The sequence below is a fragment of the Mustelus asterias genome, unplaced genomic scaffold (genome assembly GCF_964213995.1).
Source record: "Mustelus asterias unplaced genomic scaffold, sMusAst1.hap1.1 HAP1_SCAFFOLD_1370, whole genome shotgun sequence".
Classification (NCBI taxonomy): domain Eukaryota; kingdom Metazoa; phylum Chordata; class Chondrichthyes; order Carcharhiniformes; family Triakidae; genus Mustelus; species Mustelus asterias.
Window position 1 is genome coordinate 56,110 of NW_027591315.1, and position 26,551 is coordinate 82,660.

At 54.3% G+C, this 26,551-nt stretch overlaps 1 protein-coding gene and 1 non-coding gene across 4 annotated transcripts; both read right to left on the reverse strand.

The window, feature by feature from the left end:
• LOC144488201 (KH homology domain-containing protein 4-like) lies at positions 1 to 26,551 on the reverse strand. Of its 3 annotated transcripts, none has more exons than XM_078206229.1 (13): positions 26,236 to 26,551; positions 24,494 to 24,622; positions 23,702 to 23,781; positions 21,520 to 21,572; positions 17,975 to 18,129; positions 14,250 to 14,461; positions 12,733 to 12,793; positions 12,262 to 12,322; positions 8,327 to 8,514; positions 6,525 to 6,692; positions 5,097 to 5,206; positions 3,521 to 3,612; positions 1 to 355 (listed from the first exon to the last, which is right to left on the reverse strand). In XM_078206229.1, the coding sequence occupies exons 1-13, from the start codon at positions 26,485 to 26,487 to the stop codon at positions 150 to 152; spliced, it is 1,767 nt and encodes a 588-aa protein (XP_078062355.1). In that variant the 5' UTR covers positions 26,488 to 26,551; the 3' UTR covers positions 1 to 149. The 3 variants fall into 3 exon arrangements, 2 of the variants coding, with proteins under 2 accessions (XP_078062355.1, XP_078062356.1); XR_013496546.1 differs by having other exon boundaries at positions 313 to 355; positions 5,097 to 5,178; XM_078206230.1 differs by lacking the exon at positions 1 to 355 and having other exon boundaries at positions 3,478 to 3,612; positions 5,097 to 5,178.
• On the reverse strand, positions 17,015 to 17,147 carry LOC144488203 (small Cajal body-specific RNA 4). The gene has a single exon (XR_013496547.1).

The window sequence follows — 26,551 nt, forward strand, 5'->3', positions numbered from 1 at the left end:
ACCCTCACCCCAGGGGCAAGGAGGTTCGTTCCCATTTTGCCAAGTGTCTATTTGCCAGTCTGCATGCCAATAGTTCACAGTAACATGGAGGGCCAGCAAAATCTTCAGCTGGGTTGGGGAGGGGGTCATCTGTTGGTCCACTCTGAGCCTTACGGTGCCATCCAGAAGGGCATCTGTTGCTGTGCTCGCTGCGGGGGCAATGTGTAGTGGCACTCTGCGCTCCAGCCGTGCGCCATGCTCTGCCGCCTTCTGGAATGTTCCTCTTCCTCGTCCGACGAGTCTCCGCCGTAGGACACGAGCCGCGATCCCCGATCACCCATTCTCCTCATCTTCAGCGAGGGTTCGCCCAGACGATCTACAGACAGGCAAAGAACAAGAGACACAAACACACACGCCCACACAGACACGCACACAAACACACACACACACACACCAACAGTCCCAGAAACAGCAGCTCAGGGAGAAAAAGGGATTTGTTATTGAGGGGGGATTGTTGTCGAAGATGTGATGAAGGTTTGGCGCACGGGCCAGGGGAATCCAGCACACAGCAGGAAGGTTAGCACCAACCAGTGACGGCAGCCGCAGAACCACGGGAAAGAGCGAGGGAGAGAGAGAAACACAAAAAAGAGAAAGGCCATGTTAGAATGGGTTCCATCCATCTTCTCATTCCCATTTGTAGGGCCGACTCTGAACAAGGGGATTTACAAAATAACCCACAAATGCCTGATGTCGGGTCCCCAAACGGGCCGGCGGTTTTAGCCAGACAGGTCGGTCAGCCAGGGTTTCCTGTTCTGTGCCAATGCCCCACTCAACCTTCCGCAAAACCAAACCATGCAGCACTTACACCCCTCCCGAAACCAGGGACAGGAGCAGGAACCCTGGCTGATTTCCCCCCCCTCTCTCTCTCTAACCCAGGGATCACTGGACAGTGATCAGGAGCAGGAACCCTGGCTGATTCCCCCTCTCTCTCTAACCCAGGGATCACTGGACAGTGATCAGGAGCAGGAACCCTGGCTGATTTCCCCTCTCTCTCTCTCTCTAACCCAGGGATCACTGGACAGTGATCAGGAGCAGGAACCCTGGCTGATTTCCCCTCTCTCTTTCTAACCCAGGGATCACTGGACAGTGATCAGGAGCAGGAACCCTGGCTGATTCCCCTCTCTCTTTCTCTCTAATCCAGGGGTCACTGGACAGTGATCAGGAGCAGGAACCCTGGCTGATTCCCCCCTCTCTTTCTTTCTAATCCAGGGGTCACTGGACAGTGATCAGAACCCTGGCTGATTTCCCCTCTCTCTCTAACCCAGGGATCACTGGACAGTGATCAGGAGCAGGAACCCTGGCTGATTTCCCCCCTCTCTCTCTCTAACCCAGGGGTCACTGGACAGTGATCAGGAGCAGGAACCCTGGCTGATTTCCCCCCTCTCTCTCTAACCCAGGGATCACTGGACAGGGATCAGGAGCAGGAACCCTGGCTGATTTCCCCTCTCTGTCTAACCCAGGGATCACTGGACAGTGATCGGGAGCAGGAACCCTGGCTGATATCCCCCCTCTCTCTCTCTCTAACCCAGGGATCACTGGACAGTGATCAGGAGCAGGAACCCTGGCTGATATCCCCCCTCTCTCTCTCTCTAACCCAGGGATCACTGGACAGTGATCAGGAGCAGGAACCCTGGCTGATATCCCCCCTCTCTCTCTCTCTAACCCAGGGATCACTGGACAGTGATCAGGAGCAGGAACCCTGGCTGATTTCCCCCCTCTCTCTCTCTCTAACCCAGGGATCACTGGACAGTGATCAGGAGCAGGAACCCTGGCTGATTTCCCCCCCCCCTCTCTCTCTAACCCAGGGATCACTGGACAGTGATCAGGAGCAGGAACCCTGGCTGATTTCCCCTCTCTCTCTCTCTCTAACCCAGGGATCACTGGACAGTGATCAGGAGCAGGAACCCTGGCTGATTTCCCCTCTCTCTCTAACCCAGGGGTCACTGGACAGGGATCAGGAGCAGGAACCCTGGCTGATTTCCCCTCTCTCTCTCTAACCCAGGGATCACTGGACAGGGATCAGGAGCAGGAACCCTGGCTGATTTCCCCTCTCTCTCTCTCTCTAACCCAGGGATCACTGGACAGTGATCAGGAGCAGGAACCCTGGCTGATTTCCCCTCTCTCTCTCTCTCTAACCCAGGGATCACTGGACAGTGATCAGGAGCAGGAACCCTGGCTGATTTCCCCTCTCTCTCTAACCCAGGGGTCACTGGACAGTGATCAGGAGCAGGAACCCTGGCTGATTTCCCCTCTCTCTCTCTAACCCAGGGATCACTGGACAGTGATCAGGAGCAGGAACAAGGCATGAAGTCCTTCCGAACTGCCTGTGCTGTCCAGGTGGGTAACAATAATTCCACAGAGGGCAGATATGGACTCCACACAGTTGAGAATCACATCAAATTTAAAACCTTGCCTTCAAAATCAAAAGTTGACAATCTTAGCAGGAAGTCAGACATGCAGGTAGCAAAATAATTTCTGTATATGGCTGGTTCTAGCAGGGAGGATACAGGGGGGAGGGGAGATGCATGGGAATATTACCCGCGGCCAAATTGCAGCCCATTTAGACAGCTATTTATCGCAGTGTGATCACCATCTTGCTGCCTGATTTCTGGAAGAAATTAGATACAGCTCTTGGGGCTAAAGGAATCGAGGGATATGGCAGGAATGGGGGGGGGATCTGAATATTCAATTTGATAATCAGCCATGAACGGCAGGCGGAGCAGGCTCGAAGGGTTGAATGGGTGCCATCACAGAAAGACCGAGCACCGTCACAGAGAGCCAGTACACGGCTAATTCTGAAATTGCCTGGTGGCAGTATAAATTTACCAGATCATCCGGATTCCAGGCCTCAAATTCGGAGAGGTTACACCAACCAGAGTTTGTGCGTTTCCTGGAATTTAGGTGAAGGGGTGAACTTGGTCTAATTTCCACCAATTAAGCCGAGGAGACAGGAGGGACTATCCCTGGGAGTTTGGACGAGACATTTGTTTAAAATGAGGGGCGGAGCGTTCCGGAGTGAATTGGGAAACGTATCGCGCAAGGGCTGGGAGAAACCTGGAACTCTCTCCCACAAACAGCAGCTGCTGCTCGGTTAATCTTCAGTCCAAGACTGAGAGACTTTGGTGAAACCGGGGAGTTAGAGGGCGAGTGGGGAAAGGTGCAGGGGCTGTGATCAGGTCACAAGTCAGCCGTCACCGACTCAACAACGGGACAGGCTCAAGGGGCGGGCCGCCTGGCTCGGGTACGACATTCTGGTGAGCGAGTGTCCACTGCTCAGTGAGGCTCCGCATTGGACAGCCCATTCACACCATCCCAAGCTCAAAGAACGGACAAAGCAGGTTCCAATGATGGGCAAAGCCAGCCAGGGTGTGGCGACTAGTTCTGCTAGTGTCGGAGGTGTCCTGGGAATGTGGGCCGATTGGGAACCAGGAACGCTCCACCCCGCTCCCATCCCCAAGCGTGGGCGAAGCAGCTCACTCACCCAGAGGCGCTGGGAGTCCATATGGTCCCTGGTGGTCTTCCGGCTGCACCAGTCCGTCATTCACAAGCCGTGGTGGTGGGGGCATCAGTTGTCTGGATGGGCAGAGCAGAAAGGTGGTTAGCCAAGGCAGGAAAGCAGTCACTGACACACTGCACAGAGAGGTGATTCGACAAGGTAACTTTCTGCAGGAAAGCAGGCACTGACACACTGCACAAGTGAGATTGTCACACTATCAAAAGGAAAGATCCACACTGGGGTTCAGAAACGGACCCTTGGTGGGGTTCAACAGGGAGGTTACAGTTCCTCATTGTGAGAACGCACTAACCACACACAGTACAAAGGACAAAGAACAGTACAGCACAGGAAACAGGCCCTTCGGCCCTCCAAGCCTGTGCCGCTCATTGGTCCAACTCGACCATTCGTTTGTATCCCTCCATTCCCAGGCTGCTCATGTGACTATCCAGGTAAGTCTTAAACGATGTCAGCGTGCCTGCCTCCACCACCCTACTTGGCAGCGCATTCCAGGCCCCCACCACCCTCTGTGTAAAAAAACGTCCCTCTGATATCTGAGTTATACCTCGCCCCTCTCACCTTGAGCCCGTGACCCCTCGTGATCGTCACCTCCGACCTGGGAAAAAGCTTCCCACTGTTCACCCTATCTATACCCTTCATAATTTTGTACACCTCTATTAGATCTCCCCTCATTCTCCGTCTTTCCAGGGAGAACAAGCCCAGTTTACCCAATCTCTCCTCATAGCTAAGACCCTCCATACCAGGCAACATCCTGGTAAACCTTCTCTGCACTCTCTCTAACGCCTCCACGTCCTTCTGGTAGTGCGGCGACCAGAACTGGACGCAGTACTCCAAATGTGGCCTAACCAGCGTTCTATACAGCCGCAACATCAGACTCCAGCTTTTATACTCTATACCCCGTCCTATAAAGGCAAGCATACCATATGCCTTCTTCACCACCTTCTCCACCTGTGCTGCCACCTTCAAGGATTTGTGGACTTGCACACCTAGGTCCCTCTGTGTTTCTATACTCCTGATGACTCTGCCATTTATTGTATAACTCCTCCCTACATTAGTTCTTCCAAAATGCATCACTTCGCATTTATCCGGATTAAATTCCATCTGCCATTTCTCCGTCCAATTTTCCAGCCTATCTATATCCTGCTGTATTGCCCGACAATGTTCATCGCTATCCGATGAGTACTGGACAGTACTGGGTAGCAGGACAGGCGACGAGCCCACACTGTGTGGGGTACCCCTATCTGGGATAAATAGTAGACTGAAGTAGGCACGGTGACACGGTGGTTAGCGCTGCTGCCTCACAGCGCCAGGGACCCGGGTTCGATTCCCAGCTTGGGTCACTGTCTGTGTGAAGTCTGCACTTTTCCCCGTGTCTGCGTGGGTTTCCTCCGGGTGCTCCAGTTTCCTCCCACAGTGTGAAAGACGTGCTGGTTAGAGGTGGATTGGCCGTGCTAAATTCTCCCTCAGTGTTACCCGAACAGGAGTTGTGGCAACTGGGGGATTATCAAATTCTAGGCGCGCGCACACACGCACACACACCCACCTGTCCCTCTCCTTCACTCGGCCGCAGGGATCAGCGAAAAACACAGCAGCTCCACTTCGCCCGGTCTGAGAGGACCCTGTACCTAAATTAGTCATATGAATGGGTCCATGCTATGAGCAGAAAAAAGCAGCAGCATTAGCAGCAATAACAATCCTTCCTCCCGCAGCATCCCATTGCTAGGTTTCAGATGTCCACACATGCTGACTACCCAACTCTATTTACAAGGGGCTGAGCCACCAATAGCGCCCACGGCTGATACACGGGTGCCCTGTGCTAGGTTCAGTCTGCTGCGGAGGCCGCTACTCCACGCCCTGGACTTTGGCACTATACATTCCAGGAGACAGGAAGGGAGCCTGCGATTAACGCAGCTTACACTCGCTGCTCTTCCCCCGTCATCTCTCCACACACAGGTCTGGCCAGACTCGCAGCTCAAGCCCTGGGAATGCCGGCCTAGTTACATTCTTCACCAATAGAAACCAGCCGGAGGGCGATAAAATGGCTTTGAAAGCAAGGCAAGGAAATGAATCAGGAAACTTGCGAGTCAGCACAAATAAACCAACCAGTAAAACATTAAAGAGCAACCTCAACAGAATTAGTCACAGGGCGACTATTCCGTAAGCACGAATGAGGAACAGTGTGTAGAGATTCCAGAGGGAGCTTTACTCTGTATCTAACCCCGTGCTGTACCTGTCCTGGGAGTGTTTGATGGGGGACAGTGTAGAGGGAGCTTTACTCTGTATCTAACCCCTTGCTGTACCTGTCCTGGGAGTGTTTGATGGGGGACAGGGTCTTGTTGAAAGGGACGCAGCATGTCAGGAAACATTATTGCTCTGTCACTGCTGCCATCCTGTACAACAATGTGCCCTCAAGCTCTCTTCTTGTGAAACCTCCCTGGCTACAATAGCTCCTAGCGGTGTGCGGCGGTTAACCTCACTGCATGCTCTCTGTCCCTGGAGACAGACAAGAACTTCCATTCCCTCTTATTTTTTTAAACCAACGTGACAAATACCCAGGGGAGTGTGTAAAGAGGGGGCAGCTGGGGGTGCCTTGTGTTGTGATATTAAAACCACCCTTTCCCACCCTCATTCAGACACACTATGATAAGGACAGGCTCAAGAGAAGATTCTTTCACAGACAGCCTGCCAGGCACACAGCGCCTCTGACAGGGCAGCACTCCCATAGCACTGGGAGTGTTGATTAAATGATACACTCTGTTCCCAGAGGCTCTGACCATGGTGTGGCCTGGCTGAGAGCAGTGGAGACGGGTGAAGAAGGGGAGAAGGAATTGAAAGGTGTGTGTGTGGGGTGAGGGAGGTTAAGGGTGTAGCGGACAGGCCCAGTGTAAATACATGTACACTGTGCGCCAGGATTCAGAGTGAAGCCCACTAAACCCGCGTGTCCTGCAGTGACTGAGGGCGTATCTCCCACCTGGTAACCCAGCAGAGCGGATTCCTCCTCCGTCTCTTCAGTGAAGCGTCTCTTGTGCCCCTGCGGTGGCATGGGGTGGCCGGAGGATCGCGGTGCAGTCAGCATCCCCTCGTAGCCGGGCACGCCCGCAGGTAAGGACGGAGCATAGCCTCCAACCGCAGAGTTCGGCTGCAAATAAACACCAATCGTCATGGAGGGTAACGCAGCTGATCCACAGAATACCACCCCTCCCGACCCCCCCACACACACGCCCCCACCCCCCGACCCCCCACTCTCACACACCCCCCCGACCCCCCACACACACACCCCACCCCCCCGAACCCCCCACACACACACCCCACCCCCCCGAACCCCCCACACACACACACCCCCCCCGACCCCCCACACACACACCCCCACCCACCCGACCCCCCCACTCACACACTCCCCCCCGACCCCCCACACACACACACCCCCACCCACCCGACCCCCCCACTCACACACTCCCCCCCCCCCCGACCCCCCCCACACACACACACCACCCCCACCCCGAACCCCCCACTCACACACACCCACCCGACCCCCCCACTCTCACACTTCCCCCCCCCGACCCCCCCACTCACACACACCCCCCCGAACCGCCCACACACGCCCCCCCCCCGCCCCCCCCACCCAGATAAATAAACACCGATCGTAATGGAGGGTAACGCAGCTCATCCACAGAATATCGCCAATCTTCCCCGCTGGACCCCCCGCCCCCCAACATACCCCACACCCACCCCCCCAACACACCCACCCCCCCAACACACCCACCTCCCCACCAACACACCCACCTCCCCAACACACCCACCCCCCCAACACCCCACCCCCAACGCACCCACGCCCCCACCAACACACCCCGCCCCCACCAACACACCCCGCCCCGCCCACCTCCCCAACACCCCCCCCACCAACACAACACACCCCCGCCCCCAACACACCCCCCCCAACACCAACACACCCACCTCCCCAACAAAACCCCCACCAACACAACACACCCACGCCCCCAACACCCCCCGCCCCAACACCAACAAACCCCCCCCACCAACACAACACACCCCCCCCCCAACACACCCAAAACCCCCCCCACCCCGCCCCCCAACACACCCACCTCCCCAACAAACCCCCCCACCCCGCCCCCCAACACACCCACCTCCCCAACAAACCCCCCCACCCCGCCCCGCAACACACCCACCTCCCCAACAAACCCCCCCACCCCGCCCCCCAACACACCCACCTCCCCAAACCCCCCCCACCCCACCCCGTCCCCCAACACACCCACCTCCCCAAACCCCCCCCCACCCCCCACCCCACCCCGTCCCCCAACACACCCACCTCCCCAACAAACCCCCCCCCCCCAAACAACACCCCCCACCCCCTCCCCACCAACCACCAGACTAGGACGCTGCAGGCATCCGGCATCCTTCACACAGGAGCAGTCGGAGGCCACTCAGCCTCTCCAGTCCTGCTTCCCCCATTCAATACCATCATGGCGGATCTAATTGTAACCTCAACCCCACATTCCCGCTGACCCCCGGTAACCTTCCGCCCCCACCAACAACCTCCCCCCGCCAATAACCCTTTGCCACCCCCCCACCCCCAATACCTTTCACACCTCGTTAATCAACAATGTCTCACACTCTGCCTTAAAAATATTCACAGACTCTCTGCTCCCTCTGAGGAAGAGAGTTCCAGACTCACCGAACGTCAACAAGAAAAATGTAATCTTATCTCCGTCTTAAATCAGCGACTCTTTATTTTTAAACACTGCCGCAGTCACCTACCTGTCCAGGTGCGCCCATCGGCTGCGCTCCCCCCGAGACGGGGAAGGGTGCAGAGTCAGTGCCCCGTGGCCTTGGGTATGAATTATGAGGGGACTGCAGTGGTACAGGGCCGAGAGGATACCTGGCCTGGTAACCCTGGCCTGGGTAATAATGTTGCTGCGGTGTGCCTCCAGGCACCTGCTGGTAACCTTCGAAAGAGAAAGAGGGAGGTTGGGAAAGTGGGAGTACTGACATGACTATTCATTCACTGCCCAGAGGCAAGAAACATCACACAGACCCGGACACAAACATGACCCCAGGCTGGCAGAGACACGAACTGAGGCAAAAGACTGCATTAGAAAACCTGAAGCTGAACCTCCTCAGGTCACTCCATACATTACACTGTCCAGAATCACAATCACTCTCCAGTTGCGCAGACAGATATCGAATAATCACTGCAGGACACCCCCAGGACAGGTACAGCACGGGGTTAGATACAGAGTGAAGCTCCCTCTACACTGTCCCCATCAAACACTCCCAGGACAGGTACAGCACGGGGTTAGATACAGAGTAAAGCTCCCTCTACACTGTCCCCCATCAAACACTCCCAGGACAGGTACAGCACGGGGTTAGATAAAGAGTGAAGCTCCCTCTACACTGTCCCCATCAAACACTCCCAGCACAGGTACAGCACGGGGTTAGATACAGAGTAAAGCTCCCTCTACACTGTCCCCATCAAACACTCCCAGGACAGGTACAGCACGGGGTTAGATACAGAGTAAAGCTCCCTCTACACTGTCCCCCATCAAACACTCCCAGGACAGGTACAGCACAGGGTTAGATACAGAGTAAAGCTCCCTCTACACTGTCCCCCATCAAACACTCCCAGGACAGGTACAGCACGGGGTTAGATACAGAGTAAAGCTCTCTCTACACGGGTTTCAGATGTTTCAGAAGGGACAGGGAGGGAGGCAAAAGAGGTGGGGGAGTGGCACTGTTGATCAGAGATCGTGTCACGGCTGCAGAAAAGATGGACACCATGGAGGGATTGTCTACGGAGTCTCTGTGGGTGGAGGTTACGAACAGGAAGGGGTCAATAACTTTACTGGGTGTTTTCTATAGGCCGCCCAATAGTAACAGGGATGTTGAGGAGCAGATTGGGAAACAGATCCTGGAAAGGTGTAATAATAACAGAATTGTCGTGATGGGAGATTTTAATTTCCCAAATATTTATTGGAATCTCCCTAGAGTAAGGAGTGTAGATGGGGAGGAGTTTGTTAGGTGTGTTCAGGAGGGTTTCCTGACACAGTATGTAGATAAGCCTACAAGAGGAGAGGCTGTACTTGATTTGGTATTGGGAAATGAACCTGGGCAGGTGTCAGATCTCTCAGTGGGAGAGCATTTTGGAGATAGTGATCATAATTCTATCTCCTTTACAATAGCATTGGAGAGAGATAGGATCAGACAAGTTAGAAAAGTGTTTAATTGGAGTAAGGGGAATTATGAGGCTATCAGGCAGGAAATTGGAGGCTTAAATTGGAAAGAGGTTTTCTCAGGGAAATGTACGGAAGAAATGTGGCAAATTTTCAGGGAATATTTGTCTGGAGTTCTGCATAGCAACCTTCCAATGAGACAGGGAAGTTATGGTAGGTTACAGGAACCATGGTATGCAAAGGCTGTAATTAATCTAGTCAAGAAGAAAAGAAAAGCTTACAGAAGGTTCAGGGAGCTCGGTAATGTTAGAGATCTAGAAGAGTATACGGCTAGTAGGAAGGATCTTAAGGAGGAAATTAGAAGAGCCAGAAGGGGTCATGAGAAGGCTTTGGCAGGCAGGATTAAGGAAAACCCCAAGGCATTCTACAAGTATGTGAAGAGCAAGAGGATAACACATGAAAGAATAGGACCTATCAAGTGTGACGGTGGGAAAGTATGCATGGAACCGGAAGAAATAGCAGAGGTACTTAATGAATACTTTACTTCAGTATTCACTATGGAAAAGGATCTTGGTGGTTGGAGTGCAGACTTGCAGCGGACTGAAAAGCTTGAGCATGTAGATATTAAGAAAGATGATGTGCTGGAGCTTTTGAAAAGCATCAAGTTAGATAAGTCGCTGGGACCGGATGAGATGTACCCCCGGCTACTGTGGGAGGCGAGGGAGGAGATTGCTGAGCCTCTGGCGATGATCTTTGCATCGTCAATGGAGACGGGAGAGGTTCCGGAGGATTGCGGATGTTGTTCCTTTATTCAAGAAAGGGAGTAGAGATAGCCCTGGAAATTATAGACCAGTGAGTCTAACCTCAGTGGTTGGTAAGTTGATGGAGAAGATCCTGAGAGGCAGGATTTATGAACATTTGGAGAGGTATAATATGATTAAGAATAGTCAGCATGGCTTAGTCAAAGGCAGATCATGCCTTACGAGCCGGACTGAATTTTTTGAGGATGTGACTAAACACATTGATGAAGGAAGAGCAGTAGATGTAGTATATATGGACTTCAGCAAGGCATTTGATAAGGTGCCCCATGCAAGGCTTATTGAGAAAGTGAGGGGGCATGGGATCCAAGGGGACATTGCTTTGTGGATCCAGAACTGGCTTGCCCACGGAAGGCAAAGAGTGGTTATAGATGGGTCATATTCTGCATGGAGGTCGGTCACCAGTGGAGTGCCCCAGGGATCTGTTCTGGGACCCTTACTCTCTGTGATTTTTATAAATGACCTGGATGAGGAAGTGGAGGGATGGGTTGGTAAGTTTGCTGATGACACAAAGGTTGGAGGTGTTGTGGATAGTGTGGAGGGATGTCAGAAGTTGCAGCGAGACATTGATAGAATGCAAGACTGGACGGAAAAGTGGCAGATGGAGTTCAACCCAGATAAGTGTGAGGTGGTTCATTTTGGCAGGTCAAATAGGATGGCGGAATATAATGTTAATGGTAGGACTCTTGGCAGTGTGGAAAATCAGAAGGATCTTGGGGTCCGAGTTCATAGGACGCTCAAAGCAGCTGTGCAGGTTGAGGCTGTGGTTAAGAAGGCGTATGGTGTACTGGCCTTCATCAATTGAGGGATTGAGTTTAGGAGTCGTGAGATAATGTTGCAGCTATATAGGACCCTGGTCAGACTCCACTTGGAGTACTCTGCTCAGTTCTGGTCGCCTCATTACAGGAAGGATGTGGAAGCCATAGAAAGGGTGCAGAGGAGATTTACAAGGATGTTGCCTGGGTTGGGGAGCATGCCTTATGAGGATAGGTTGAGTGAGCTCGGCCTTTTCTCCTTGGAGAGACGAAGGATGAGGGGTGACCTGATAGAGGTGTATAAGGTGTTGAGAGGTATTGATCGAGTGGATAGTCAGAGGCTTTTTCCCAGGGCTGAAATGGTTGCCACAAGAGGACACAGGTTTAAGGTGCTGGGGAGTAGGTACAGAGGAGATGTCAGGGGTAGGTTTTCACTCAGAGGGTGGTGGGTGCGTGGAATGGGCTGCCAGCAACGGTGGTGGAGGCGGATTCGATCGGGTCTTTTAAGAGACTTTTAGATCAGTACATGGAACTTAGTAAGATAGAGGGTTATAGGTAAGCCTAGTAATCGCTAAGGTAGGGACATGTTCGGCACAACTTTGTGGGCTGAAGGGCCTGTATTGTGCTGTAGTTTTTCTATGTTTCTACACTGTCCCCATCAAACACTCCCAGGACAGGTACAGCACGGGGTTAGATACAGAGTAAAGCTCCCTCTACACTGTCCCCCATCAAACACTCCCAGGACAGGTACAGCACGGGGTTAGATAGAGAGTAAAGCTCCCTCTACACTGTCCCCCATCAAACACTCCCAGGACAGGTACAGCACGGGGTTAGATACAGAGTAAAGCTCCCTCTACACTGTCCCCCATCAAACAATCTCAGGACAGGTACAGCACGGGGTTAGATACAGCGAAATAGGAGCCACACTGTGTTTTTATTGTAAGACTTACCTTGGGGTGGCATGACTGAAGAATTAATTTGACTCAGGAACCTAGAATGTTCGTTATGGACCTAAAGAAAGCAAATGGACTGAGTTATCATCCGCTCACCCTTTCCCTGTACAGAGTTAGCAACTAGTCAGTCCTTCCCCGTATGGAAATGGAACCGTGACGTTGAACAAAAGCAGCGGGTCTCAGCCTCTGTGTTCAGTCTGTGTTCTGCCAGCTGATCCCAAGCACAGCAGGGTGTCAGGGCTGGACTGAGTACCACACCTCGGGCTGCTGCTCAGCCCTGTTCACAGGCCTTCCTCCACAGTGCTATACCGTGCAGCCAGTCAGAGCACAGAAGACCCAATGGCCGGAGACAGAGACCACACTGCAACCGGAGGGGAGTCAGTAGTTTCTGGATGGAGCAGGCAGTGAGGGGGGGGGAAGAGAGGGGAACACACAGCGATAAATGACCCAGCCCATGACAATACTCACAGTCTGCAGCAAGCTCTCGCACAGTTTCCTCGCAGCCGATAGTCCCTCTGGCTTGGGATGACTGAAAGGAACACAGACGTACATTACTGACAATGGTACCCACCTGATAACACAGCGACAGACTGAGCCATCGCCGGAACTCGCAGACTACAACTGGCAGATACCCCCACACAGCTCAGCTCCCACTGCAATTCCTGTCGACATCCAGCTGCGGGATAGTAACCGTGCCCAGACCCTCCCAGGACAGGTACAGCACGGGGTTAGACACAGAGTAAAGCTCCCTCTACACTGTCCCCCATCAAACACTCCCAGGACAGGTACAGCACGGGGTTAGATACAGAGTAAAGCTCCCTCTACACTGTCCCCCCATCAAACACTCCCAGGACAGGGACAGCACAGGGTTAGATACAGAGTAAAGCTCCCTCTACACTGTCCCCATCAAACACTCCCAGGACAGGTACAGCACGGGGTTAGACACAGAGTAAAGCTCCCTCTACACTGTCCCCCATCAAACACTCCCAGGACAGGTACAGCACGGGGTTAGATACAGAGTAAAGCTCCCTCTACACTGTCCCCCATCAAACACTCCCAGGACAGGTACAGCACGGGGTTAGATACAGAGTAAAGCTCCCTCTACACTGTCCCCATCAAACACTCCCAGGACATGTACAGCACGGGGTTAGATACAGAGTAAAGCTCCCTCTACACTGTCCCCCATCAAACACTCCCAGGACAGGTACAGCACGGGGTTAGATACAGAGTAAAGCTCCCTCTACACTGTCCCCCATCAAACACTCCCAGGACAGGTACAGCACGGGGTTAGATACAGAGTAAAGCTCCCTCTACACTGTCCCCCATCAAACACTCCCAGGACAGGTACAGCACGGGGTTAGATACAGAGTAAAGCTCCCTCTACACTGTCCCCCATCAAACACTCCCAGGACAGGGACAGCACGGGGTTAGATACAGAGTAAAGCTCCCTCTACACTGTCCCCATCAAACACTCCCAGGACAGGTACAGCACGGGGTTAGATACAGAGTAAAGCTCCCTCTACACTGTCCCCCATCAAACACTCCCAGGACAGGTACAGCACGGGGTTAGATACAGAGTAAAGCTCCCTCTACACTGTCCCCCATCAAACACTCCCAGGACAGGTACAGCACGGGGTTAGATACAGAGTAAAGCTCCCTCTAGTGCCCATCAGGTGTGGGACAGGACTCAACCTGCAGAGGCTGCAGACTCCAGATCAAACACAAAGTTCAGTAGGAACCTATTGCCAGGCATGCACTGACCCCTCCAGGTCATTCCGCCCCCGCGCGCTGAGCCCTCCATCAGTTTCTCCTATCCCCTGTGATCTCTGTGCAATGCTGATCCAAGCTACAACATGCACCAAGTTACCAGATGCTGGAGTTAAACTGAAGTATAGTCTAATGCTGAATTGGTACAGAGTGCTGAGTCTAACAGGACATGTCTAGTCTACATAAACACAGTGACCGTTGGCAGTAATAGGTGGTACCTGATATAGATGTACATTGGCTCAAAGGCCTCTCTCCCAGAGGCAGGTTCCAGGCAACCAGAGCCCTTCCCACGGAGGAAGACCTTGGCACCAGTCTCGGCCTGAATGTGCTGCAGGTAGGAACCACCCGGACCCTCCACTTTCTCCTTAATATTAAAGGCTGGATCGATCTGCTCCAGACCCACAAAGACCTTATCTTGCACATAATGCATCTGCGGAGTGAGAGAAGGAACTGATCATACACAAGGCATCGAGTAAAAGGCTGAACAAGAAGGGCTGCTGTAAACGCTGAAGCGTCTAACCAGGACATTCTGGGTTCAAACTGACTTTGACGCCGGGTGTCCGAAAGGGGAAGCGGCTCATTCTCAGAAATGGTGGCAGCGGCATTGGCTTCACTCTTGCCGTGATGGGCATTCCAAACAAACACACACCTGAAACACAGACTTCGATCGCTGCGACTGCACAAGCACTTTGTTCTGGGCAAGTCGCCTCAGGAAAGAAACATTAACCTTTGTGGGGGGTGAGGGGGACCCAGCGTAGACCCACCAGAACGATGCCAGGGACAAAACAATTCAGAACGGCTGGATGCACGAGGATTGTACTCACCTGAATATATATCGGATTAAGGGATGATCTAATCAACGTGTTTGAAGATGATCAACGGAGTGGACAGGATAAAGAGAAACTAGTTTTGGGGGCAGGGGGGGGGTCGATTCACGGCTTGGGTCAGTGTGTGCGTGCGGAGTCTGCACGTTCTCCCCGTATCTGCGTGGGTTTCCACTCACAGTCTGAAAGACGGGCTGGTTAGGGTGCACTGGCCTGAACAGGCGCCAGAGTGTGGCGACTAGAGAAATTTCACAGTAACTTCATTGCAGTGTTAATGTGAGCCTTACTTGTGACTAATAAATAAACTTCTAACTTTAATCTAAAGGTGTCTTGCTGCTGCTGGATAGAGGCTGGTTGAGACCAGACCTGGAGCAGTGTGTAGAGTTTTGGTCTCCTGACCCAAGGAAGGGTTTACTGGCCCCCCGAGGGAGTGCAACAAGGGTTCAGCAGACTGACTCCTGGATGGTGGGATTGAGGAGGCAGGGCTTGTATTCTCTAGAGTTGCGAAGAACGAGAGGGATTCTCTTTGACACTTAAAAGGTTTAGGGGGCTGGGTAGATGTAGATAAGTCTAGAATCAGAATAAGGGACAGTTTGGGATGGAGACAAGAAGAGTTTTCACACAGAGGGTGGTGAATCTTTGGAATTCTCCACCCCAGAGAGCTGTGGAAGCTCAGTCACAGAATGTTAGAGACAGAGAGCGATAGATTTCTAGATACGAGAGATAAGGGGGACAGTGCAGGAAAGTGGCGCTGAGGTATATCAGTCAGGGTGCCGTTGAGTGGACTCGAGGGGCTACTCCCATGTTGTAAAATCCTCTTCAAAATGAAATGCCCATGTCCTTCTGGTCATGACCGAGCCCACATTCCACACCGCCTGGGAGCATTGAGGTACCACAAAGACAGATAGGAAAGCAAGCAGAAATGGGGAGTGTGTGTGTGTGTGTGTGTGGGATGAGCAACCAGGATGATAAGAGGGAATGAGGGAGAATTTCTGGACAGGAGGAACCAAGGGATCCAGTGAAAGGCGAGACCAGATTCCAAGAGGACAAGTTCATTGTGGATATTCCTGATCAATCAAACCTCTAACTGGAAAGGAGTGAAAGGGGAATCACGCCACCATCACAGCAAACCTGCAGAGACATGAATGTTGCACACATCATTGTCTGGTTTGGTGAACACAGAGTGAGTAGTGTTGGTGGCAGGATACAGACCAGCCTCTATTAGAGCAGTAACACCACTGGGTGACATTACAGCCATAGAGGTTTACAGCATGGAAACAGGCCCTTCGGCCCAACCTGTCCATGCCACCCCTTTTGTTTTAAAACCCCTAAGCTAGTCCCAATTGCCCGCGTTTGGCCCCTATCCCTCTGTACCCATCTTACCCATGTAACTGTCGAAATGCTTTTTAAAAGACAAAATTGTACCCGCCTCTACTACTGCCTCTGGCAGCTCGTTCCAGACACTCACCACCCCCTGTGTGAAACAATTGCCCCTCTGGACCCCCTTGTATCTCTTCCCTCTCACCTTAAACCTATGCCCTCTAGTTTTAGGCTCCCCTACCTTTGGGAAAAGATATTGACTATCTTGCTGATCTGTGCCCCTCATTATTTTATAGACCTCTATAAGATCACCCCTCAGCCTCCTACGCTCCAGGGGAAAAAGTCCCAGTCTATCCAGCCTCTCCTTATAACTCAAACCATCAAGTCCCGGTAGCATCCTAGTAAATCTTTTCTGCACTCTTTCTAGTTTAATAATATCCTTTCTATAATAGGGTGAACAGAACTGTACACAGTATTCCAAGTGTGGCCTTACCAATGTCTTGTACAACTTCAACAAGACGTCCCAACTCCTGTATTCAATGTTCTGACCAATGAAACAAGGATGCTGAATGCCTTCTTCACCACCCATTCACTAAGATTGAGAGGAGAGCACACACCGCAGCCAAACCCTGCCCCCAATCCACACGCTCAACATCCTCTCACCAAGATATATCAAACACGGATCGCTCGACATGAAGGACTGACTGGTATATCCTGCTGAGGGCTGTACCCATCAGACACTTTCACCCTCTGGTCTCCAGCCCAGGCACAAGAGATGAATGCCTGTGACAGCTAATTATTAACAGATTCAATGTTGGCAAAAGGGGGCGTCTACATTCACATGTCGGGCTGCACAGTGAATCCCCGACTTTCACTGGAAGTGGGGGTGTTCTCTCAGCCCAGTTTCTATAGGAGGACAGTATCAGCAGAACCACAAGCACTGAACAGGCTCCACTTTCTTTATCCTCCAGATCTCTCAGCTACAACAGCACAAGGCAAAATTCAGCTCCCTCTACACTGTCCCCATCAAACACTCCCAGGACAGGTACAGCACGGGGTTAGATACAGAGTAAAGTTCCCTCTACACTGTCCCCATCAAACACTCCCAGGACAGGTACAGCACGGGGTTAGATACAGAGTAAAGCTCCCTCTACACTGTCCCCCCATCAAACACTCCCAGGACAGGTACAGCACGGGGTTAGATACAGAGTAAAGCTCCCTCTACACTGTCCCCCATCAAACACTCCCAGGACAGGTACAGCACGGGGTTAGATACAGAGTAAAGCTCCCTCTACACTGTCCCCCATCAAACACTCCCAGGACAGGTACAGCACAGGGTTAGATACAGAGTAAAGCTCCCTCTACACTGTCCCCATCAAACACTCCCAGGACAGGTACAGCACGGGGTTAGGTACAGAGTAAAGCTCCCTCTACACTGTCCCCATCAAACACTCCCAGGACAGGTACAGCACGGGGTTAGATACAGAGTAAAGCTCCCTCTACACTGTCCCCATCAAACACTCCCAGGACAGGTACAGCACAGGGTTAGATACAGAGTAAAGCTCCCTCTACACTGTCCCCATCAAACACTCCCAGGACAGGTACAGCACAGGGTTAGATACAGAGTATTCACACACACTGTCTCACACCAGTTGCACTGTAGCTCCTTTGCTTTACAATCTGAATGATGTGGTGTCAGTGGATGCTTTGAACTCTCAGCCACTCAGACAGAGAGAGGGTGAATGCTGGGCCCGGTTGAGAGCTGAGTGCCCTTCTACACGCTGCAGGGACATACTTACCCCAGCTTGTGATCGGGCCGTGGTGGTTGTTGGATGTGTAACAGGAGCTGGCTGGTGGTAGACAGTAACCATTGGAGCGCTGAACTGTGAGTTTGAAGCACTGGCAGCCTTTACAACTCCACCAGCAATGATCTCCTTGATCCGGTTCACTGCCTCTGCAAGGAAGAGTTGAAAAAATATCACCGACTGAGCTCCAGTGTATTTATTTAGTAGCGACAGCAGCAATACACCAATCCGATAACAATTCCCTGTCACTCCTTTTCCACTTCTCTCAATGGGTCAGACTCTTGGGAAGAGGTTGTGTCCATGAAGCTACTGGAGGCTGAGACACAGGTCACTGCTCAACACTGTCCTCAATCCCACTCACCCACAGCTTCCCGATTACAAACATGGGATCTTTACACTCAGAACACACAGACACTGCAGCACTTCCTCAGCACCAACCCTCCCACAGTGCGGCGCTCCCTCAGCACTGACCCTCCCACAGTGCGGCGCTCCCTCAGCACCGACCCTCCCACAGTGCGGCGCTCCCTCAGCACTGACCCTCCCACAGTGCGGCGCTCCCTCAGCACTGACCCTCCCACAGTGCGGCACTCCCTCAGCACTGACCCTCCCACAGTGCGGCACTCCCTCAGCACTGACCCTCCCACAGTGCGGCGCTCCCTCAGCACTGACCCTCCCACAGTGCGGCGCTCCCTCAGCACTGACCCTCCCACAGTGCGGCGCTCCCTCAGCACCGACCCTCCCACAGTCCGGGACTCGCTCAGCACTGACCCTCCCACAGTGCGGAGCTCCCTCAGCACCGACCCTCCCACAGTGCGGCGCTCCCTCAGCACTGATCCTCCCACAGTGCGGCGCTCCCTCAGCACTGACCCTCCCACAGTGCGGCGCTCCCTCAGCACCGACCCTCCCACAGTGCGGCGCTCCCTCAGCACCGACCCTCCCACAGTGCGGCGCTCCCTCAGCACTGACCCTCCCACAGTGCGGCACTCCCTCAGCACTGACCCTCCCACAGTGCGGCGCTCCCTCAGCACTGACCCTCCCACAGTGCGGCGCTCCCTCAGCACTGATCCTCCCACAGTGCGGCGCTCCCTCAGCACTGACCCTCCCACAGTGCGGCGCTCCCTCAGCACCGACCCTCCCACAGTGCGGCGCTCCCTCAGCACCGACCCTCCCACAGTGCGGCGCTCCCTCAGCACTGACCCTCCCACAGTGCGGCACTCCCTCAGCACTGACCCTCCCACAGTGCGGCGCTCCCTCAGCACTGACCCTCCCACAGTGCGGCGCTCCCTCAGCACTGACCCTCCCACAGTGCGGCGCTCCCTCAGCACTGACCCTCCCACATTGCGGCGCTCCCTCTGCACCGACCCTCCCACAGTCCGGGACTCGCTCAGCACTGACCCTCCCACAGTGCGGCGCTCCCTCAGCACCGACCCTCCCACAGTGCGGAGCTCCCTCAGCACTGACCCTCCCACAGTGCGGCGCTCCCATAGCACTGACCCTCCCACAATGCGGCGCTCCCTCAGCACTGACCCTCCCACAGTGCGGCGCTCCCTCAGCACTGATCCTCCCACAGTGCGGCGCTCCCTCAGCACTGATCCTCCCACAGTGCGGCGCTCCCTCAGCACTGACCCTCCCACAGTGCGGCGCTCCCTCAGCACTGACCCTCCCACAGTGCGGCGCTCCCTCAGCACCGACCCTCCCACAGTGCGGCGCTCCCTCAGCACTGACCCTCCCACAGTCCGGGACTCGCTCAGCACTGACCCTCCCACAGTGCGGCGCTCCCTCAGCACCGACCCTCCCACAGTGCGGCGCTCCCTCAGCACTGACCCTCCCACAGTGCGGCGCTCCCATAGCACTGACCCTCCCACAATGCGGCGCTCCCTCAGCACTGACCCTCCCACAGTGCGGCGCTCCCTCAGCACTGATCCTCCCACAGTGCGGCGCTCCCTCAGCACTGATCCTCCCACAGTGCGGCGCTCCCTCAGCACTGACCCTCCCACAGTGCGGCGCTCCCTCAGCACTGACCCTCCCACAGTGCGGCACTCCCTCAGCACTGACCCTCCCACAATGCGGCGCTCCCTCAGCACTGACCCTCCCACAGTGCGGCGCTCCCTCAGCACTGATCCTCCCACAGTGCGGCGCTCCCTCAGCACCGACCCTCCCACAGTGCGGCGCTCCCTCAGCACTGACCCTCCCATAGCTCAGTGCTCTCAGCACTGAACCCATAACCTTCTGAATCAATGATTTACAATGAGTTGAAATGTCGGGCTGCACAGTGAATCCCCGCCTTTCACTGGAAGTGGGGGTGTTCTCTCGGCCCAGGTTTCTATAGGAGGACAGTATCAGCAGAACCACAAGCACTGAACAGGCTCCACTTTCTTTATCCTCCCGATCCCTGACAGTTTCAAGTAGCTGTGGTTACATCAGACTATTCCATCTCCGTGTTAACCTCCTGCTCCAATGTACTGTCAATGGGCAGGGCTCCAGCTCCAGCAGAGGATTTACTGCAACCATGGACATCCAGAATGTGTCAATGGCCTGGTCTTCCCAGGCTGTGCAGCCAGTCATGTCCCAGTGTTATTTTCACCCCCCAGCTATTAGCTCAGCGTGCCTTACTCCTCCCTTGCTGATCCAGGCTGGGATAATCCAGGAGCACGCACTGCTGCCCTGCCCAGCAAACAGGCTGGACTTCTGAGAGGCCAGGATCCACCATGGAGTGGGTGGCAGAGTGGTTAGCACTGCTACCTCACAGCGCCAGGGACCCGGGTTCGATTCCCGGCTCGGGTCACTGTCTGTGCGGAGTCTGCACGTTCTCCCCGTGTCTGCGTGGGTTTCATCCGGGTGCTCCGGTTTCCTCCCAGTCTGAAGGACGTGCTGGTTAGGGTGCATCGGCTGTGCTAAATTCCCCCTCAGTGTAACCCGAAACGGCGCCGGAGTGTGGCGACTAGGGGATTTTCACAGTAACTTCATTGCAGTGTTAATGTAAGGCTACTATAAGAAGGATGTGGAAGCGCTGGAAAGAGTGCAGAGGAGATTTACCAGGATGCTGCCTGGTTTGGAGGGTAGGTCTTATGAGGAAAGGTTGAGGGAGCTAGGGTTGTTCTCTCTGGAGCGGAGGAGGCTGAGGGGAGACTTAATAGAGGTTTATAAAATGATGAAGGGGATAGATAGAGTGAACGTTCAAAGACTATTTCCTCGGGTGGATGGAGCTATTACAAGGGGGCATAACTATAGGGTTCGTGGTGGGAGATACAGGAAGGACATCAGAGGTAGGTTCTTTACGCAGAGAGTGATTGGGGTGTGGAATGGACTGCCTGCAGTGATAGTGGAGTCAGACACTTTAGGAACATTCAAGCGGTTATTGGATAGGCACATGGAGCACACCAGGATGATAGGGAGTGGGATAGCTTGATCTTGGTTTCAGATAAAGCTCGGCACAACATCGTGGGCCGAAGGGCCTGTTCTGTGCTGTACTGTTCTATGTTCTATGTACTTGTGACATTGATAAATAAACTTAAACCTCATCACAGCCACACACTTACTGTCAACAACATCACGTGTCTGTCCTTGGATGTGCAGGTACAAAGCCCGATCTCTGCAGGGGAGAAATAAGAAACAGAATTGCAAATAGAATCTCAGAATCTCTGCAGTGCAAAAGGAGGCCATTTGGCCCATCAAATCTGCACCAGCTCTCCGACAGAGCATCTTACCCAGGCTCTATCCCCGTATCCCTACCTATTTACCCTGCCAATCCCCCTAACCTGGCAACTAGGGAATTTTCACAGCAACTTCACTGTTAATGTAAGCCTACTCGTGATACGGATAAATAAACTTTAAACTATCTAACATACACATCTTGGGACACTAAAGGGGAACTTTAGCATGGCTAATCCATGCCTTTGTGAGCCTAGACATGCAGCACAGGGTGGCACAGTGGGTTAGCGCTGCTGCCTCACAGTGCCCGGGACCCAGGTTCGATTCCCGGCTCGGGTCACTGTCTGTGTGGAGTTTGCACGTTCTCCCCGTGTCTGCGTGGGTTTCCTCCCACAGTCCGAAAGACATGTGGGTTAGGGTGCATTGAGTGTGGCGACTAGGGGAATTTCACAGTAACTTCATTGCCGTGTTAATGTAAGCCTAACTGGTGACAAATAAATAAACTTTACTTTAGCAATTACAGGGCAAAGTGAATGCTGCCAGCAAGCAAGTGGCGCGATGGCCAGGGGCGGTACTGAGATAGGGCAGTTTCCAGAGAGCCAGTTACAACTAGCCCGAGCACGGGAAGGGAGAGCACTGAAGCATAATGCTCTCTGCCGCCAAGTGTCAGGGGTCAGACACAGAGCAGCGGCTCAGTATCAGCAGCCCACTGAGGGTTCCCAGCACAGTACGGCTGCAGCCCAGAGGGTTCCCAGCACAGTACGGCTGCAGCCCACTGAGGGTTCCCAGCACAGTACGGCAGCAGCCCATCGAGGGTTCCCAGCACAGTACGGCTGCAGCCCACTGAGGGTTCCCAGCACAGTACGGCTGCAGCCCACTGAGGGTTCCCAGCACAGTACGGCAGCAGCCCATCGAGGGTTCCCAGCACAGTACGGCTGCAGCCCACTGAGGGTTCCCAGCACAGTACGGCTGCAGCCCACTGAGGGTTCCCAGCACAGTACGGCAGCAGCCCATCGAGGGTTCCCAGCACAGTACGGCTGCAGCCCACTGAGGGTTCCCAGCACAGTACGGCTGCAGCCCACTGAGGGTTCCCAGCACAGTACGGCTGCAGCCCACTGAGGGTTCCCAGCACAGTACGGCTGCAGCCCACTGAGGGTTCCCAGCACAGTACGGCTGCAGCCCACTGAGGGTTCCCAGCACAGTACGGCTGCAGCCCACTGAGGGTTCCCAGCACAGTACGGCAGCAGCCCATCGAGGGTTCCCAGCACAGTACGGCAGCAGCCCACTGAGGGTTCCCAGCACAGTACGGCAGCAGCCCATCGAGGGTTCCCAGCACAGTACGGCTGCAGCCCACTGAGGGTTCCCAGCACAGTACGGCAGCAGCCCATCGAGGGTTCCCAGCACAGTACGGCAGCAGCCCACTGAGGGTTCCCAGCACAGTGCGGCAGCAGCCCACTGAGGGTTCCCAGCACAGTGCGGCAGCAGCCCACTGAGGGTTCCCAGCACAGTACGGCAGCAGCCCACCGAGGGTTCCCAGCACAGTACGGCTGCAGCCAGAGTCAGCACCCCTCTTCCCCCAGGAGAAACGGCATCTCATCAGCTCAGGACCTCTCCACAGTCGATGAAATGCATCGTGAAGTATCACACTGAAGGAGGCCTGGCAGCCAAAGTCCACACGGGAAGATCCTACAAATCACAGGGCCAGCAGACAATCTGATTTTAGTAAGGTCAGTGGCAGAGGAAGAAGGACTGGCCCAGGACATGGTGGATAATCTCCCGTTCTCCCTACAGCGGCCGTGGGATGATTCCCATCCGCCTGAGAAAGCAGAAACGCGGAGAAATCAGCACTCTGACCACGCGCCATTCCCTCAGCGTTGCAGTGGGCACCTCAACCCAGGGTGTCTCCGAGGTAGCTCTTCTGCTTTAAGACGAGAGAGAGAGAGAGAGAGAGAGAATGCTGCTCAGTAAGCCACAGTTGACAGTACAAGGGAAAATAAAGAGCAGGAATGGTGGCGGGGTCCAGGTCTGGGGCTCAGCAGGTTGAGGGGTGCGGTATTCACCAGTACATACCCCGGCGTGGCTTGTCCTTTCTCCTCTGGAGCCATGAACCTGCCACGTGTCGAAACTGCGGCCCCCGTCAGCCGACTCACCTGTTTGAGACAGAAAGCACAGCTTTATTTAACAAATCTGACCAAAATATTCAGAAGTTCAAACTCCCAAAGTGAAGGAATTTACCAATAAAATGACAGAAAGTGGATGTTGGGCAGGATGCCATTGGGGGGGGGGGGGGGTGGTGGTATTGTCACGAGACCAGAGACACAAAGGCCAGCGTGGGCTCCCGACAGTCCATTAGGGAATTGCTCCAGTCAGACTGAAGCCCCTCGCCCGCCCACTGCTGGAGGCACCCCCAGCCTGAGCCCCGCCCACTGGGGGAGGGGGCACCCTCCAGCCCCGCCCACTGCTGGGGGTACCCCCCCAGCCCGAGCCCGAGCCCCACCCACTGGGGGAGTGGGGCACCACCCCAGCCCGAGCCCCGCCCACTGGGGGAGTGGGGCACCACCCCAGCCCAAGCCCCACCGACTGGGGGAGTGGGGTACCCCCCCAGCCCGAGCCCCACCCACTGGGGAAGTGGGGTACCCCCCCAGCCCGAGCCCGAGCCCCACCCACTGGGGGAGTGGGGCACCACCCCAGCCCGAGCCCCACCCACTGGGGGAGTAGGGCACCTACTCTGGGGCGGCACCCTCCAGCCAGAGCCCCGCCCCCTGTGGGGGCACCATCCAAGGTGCCACAGCCCCGCTCCCCCAGGGGGTGACAATGCGGTGACACAGTGAGTGTATTATAGGGGGGGCGTTTCTCTCTCACCTCGTCCTGGGTCTGCCCACGGGTCAGCAGGTTCCGACAGTTGATGGGAACATCGTTGATTTCCACCTCCGCCACCACCAAGTCATCCTTGTTTTTCCCTCCTGCTGCCATCTTGCCTGGGATGGAGGTCTGGAAACAACAGGATATTAGCACAGGGTGACAGCAAGAACAGGAGGAGGGGGGGGGCGGCCAGACGGGCTCGTCAAGCCCAGATCGCCACCACCATTCAACAACAACATCACTAATTCAAAATGCAGCCTGCAGAGGTGGGCGGAGGGGCACTTTGTGGCATTTGAATGACACTCGAATTATACACATTTTGCTCCACCTTGCAGTCCAAACGATCAACCCCTTCATTCTGAGACTGTGATTTCGGTGTTCTGGACACTCGAGCCACAGAGAAACAGCCCCCCCCCCCAGAGGATGTGACTAAACACATTGATGAAGGAAGAGCAGTAGATGTGGTATTTCTGGACTTCAGCAAGGTGCCCCATGCAAGGCTTATTGAGAAAGTGAGGGGGCACGGGATCCAAGGGGACATTGCTTTGTGGATCCAGAACTGGCTTGCCCACAGAAGGCAAAGAGTGGTTATAGATGGGTCATATTCTGCATGGAGGTCGGTCACCAGTGGAGTGCCCCAGGGATCTGTTCTGGGACCCTTACTCTTTGTGATTTTTATAAATGACCTGGATGAGGAAGTGGAGGGATGGGTTGGTAAGTTTGCTGATGACACAAAGGTTGGAGATGTTGGGGATAGAACATAGAACAGTACAGCACAGAACAGGCCCTTCGGCCCACGATGTTGTGCCGAGCTTTGTCTAGTGTGGAGGGATGTCAGAAGTTGCAGCGAGACATCCAGTTTGAAAAACAACCCTCTACAACCATGCTCTGGCTTCTCCGGCATCAAGATGTGGATTTGCCGGCGTTGGACTGGGGTAAACACAGTAAGAAGTTTAACACCACCAGGTTAAAGTCCAACAGGTTTATTTGGTAGCCAAAGCCACAATCTTTTGTGGCTTTTGCTACCGAAAGCCTGTGGCTTTTGCTACCAAATAAACCTGTTGGACTTTCACCTGGTGTTGTTTAAACTTCTTATTCTGTCATCAAGCCAGTTTTGTATCCATTTAGCTACCTCACCCTGCATCCCAAGAGATTTAACCTTATGGAACAACCTACCATGCAGCACCTTGTCAAAGGTCTTGCTAAAGTCCATGCAGACAACATCAACTGCACTGCCCTCAGCGACCTTCTTGGTTACCCCTTCAAAAACTCAATCAAATTTGTGAGACATGATTTTCCACTCACAAAGCCATACTGACTGTCCCTAATCAGTCCTTGCCTCTCTAAATACCTGTAGGCAGCATTGGGTTAAGGTGCGAGGGGCAAAGTTTAAAGGAGATGTACAAGGCAAGAGGATGGTGTGCCTGGAACTTGGTGCCGGGGGAGGTAGTGGAAGCAGATACTGTAGTGACCTTTAAGGGGCGTCTTGACAAAGACATGAATAGGATGGGAATAGAGGGATATGGTCCACGGAAGGGGAGGGGGTTTTAGTTCAGTCGGGGCAGCATGGTCAGTGCAGGCTTGGAGGGCTGAAGGGCCTGTTCCTGTGCTGTAATTTTCTTCATTCTAACAAGCACACCTCTCCGCATGCCAACAACATGAGCTGCAGTCTGTCACTAGCCCCTTCCCCAGCCCACACACACACACACACACACACACACACACCGAGCTGCAGCCTATACCTGTTCAAGAGCAATCTGGCTGGGTTTCAGCTTCCCTTTGGCCACCAGCATGGCGTTGATCTTGGCAGCGACAGCAGCTGCAGCGTCCAGAGCCCCGGAGGCTGGGGCAAAGGCCCCGACACTCATGGACACTCCGGAAGCAGCAGCAGCTCCGGTCCCGAGGGGCAGAGAGACTGGCACTGAACCAGCAGGGAAGCTGGCTGATGGCATGGAGACCTGTGGAGGCATCACCCCAGGGAGTGAGCCGTTCATGCCAGGACCGGGCTGGTCCCACTTGCTGCGTCGCCTGCAAAACAAAGAATTATACTTGAACCAT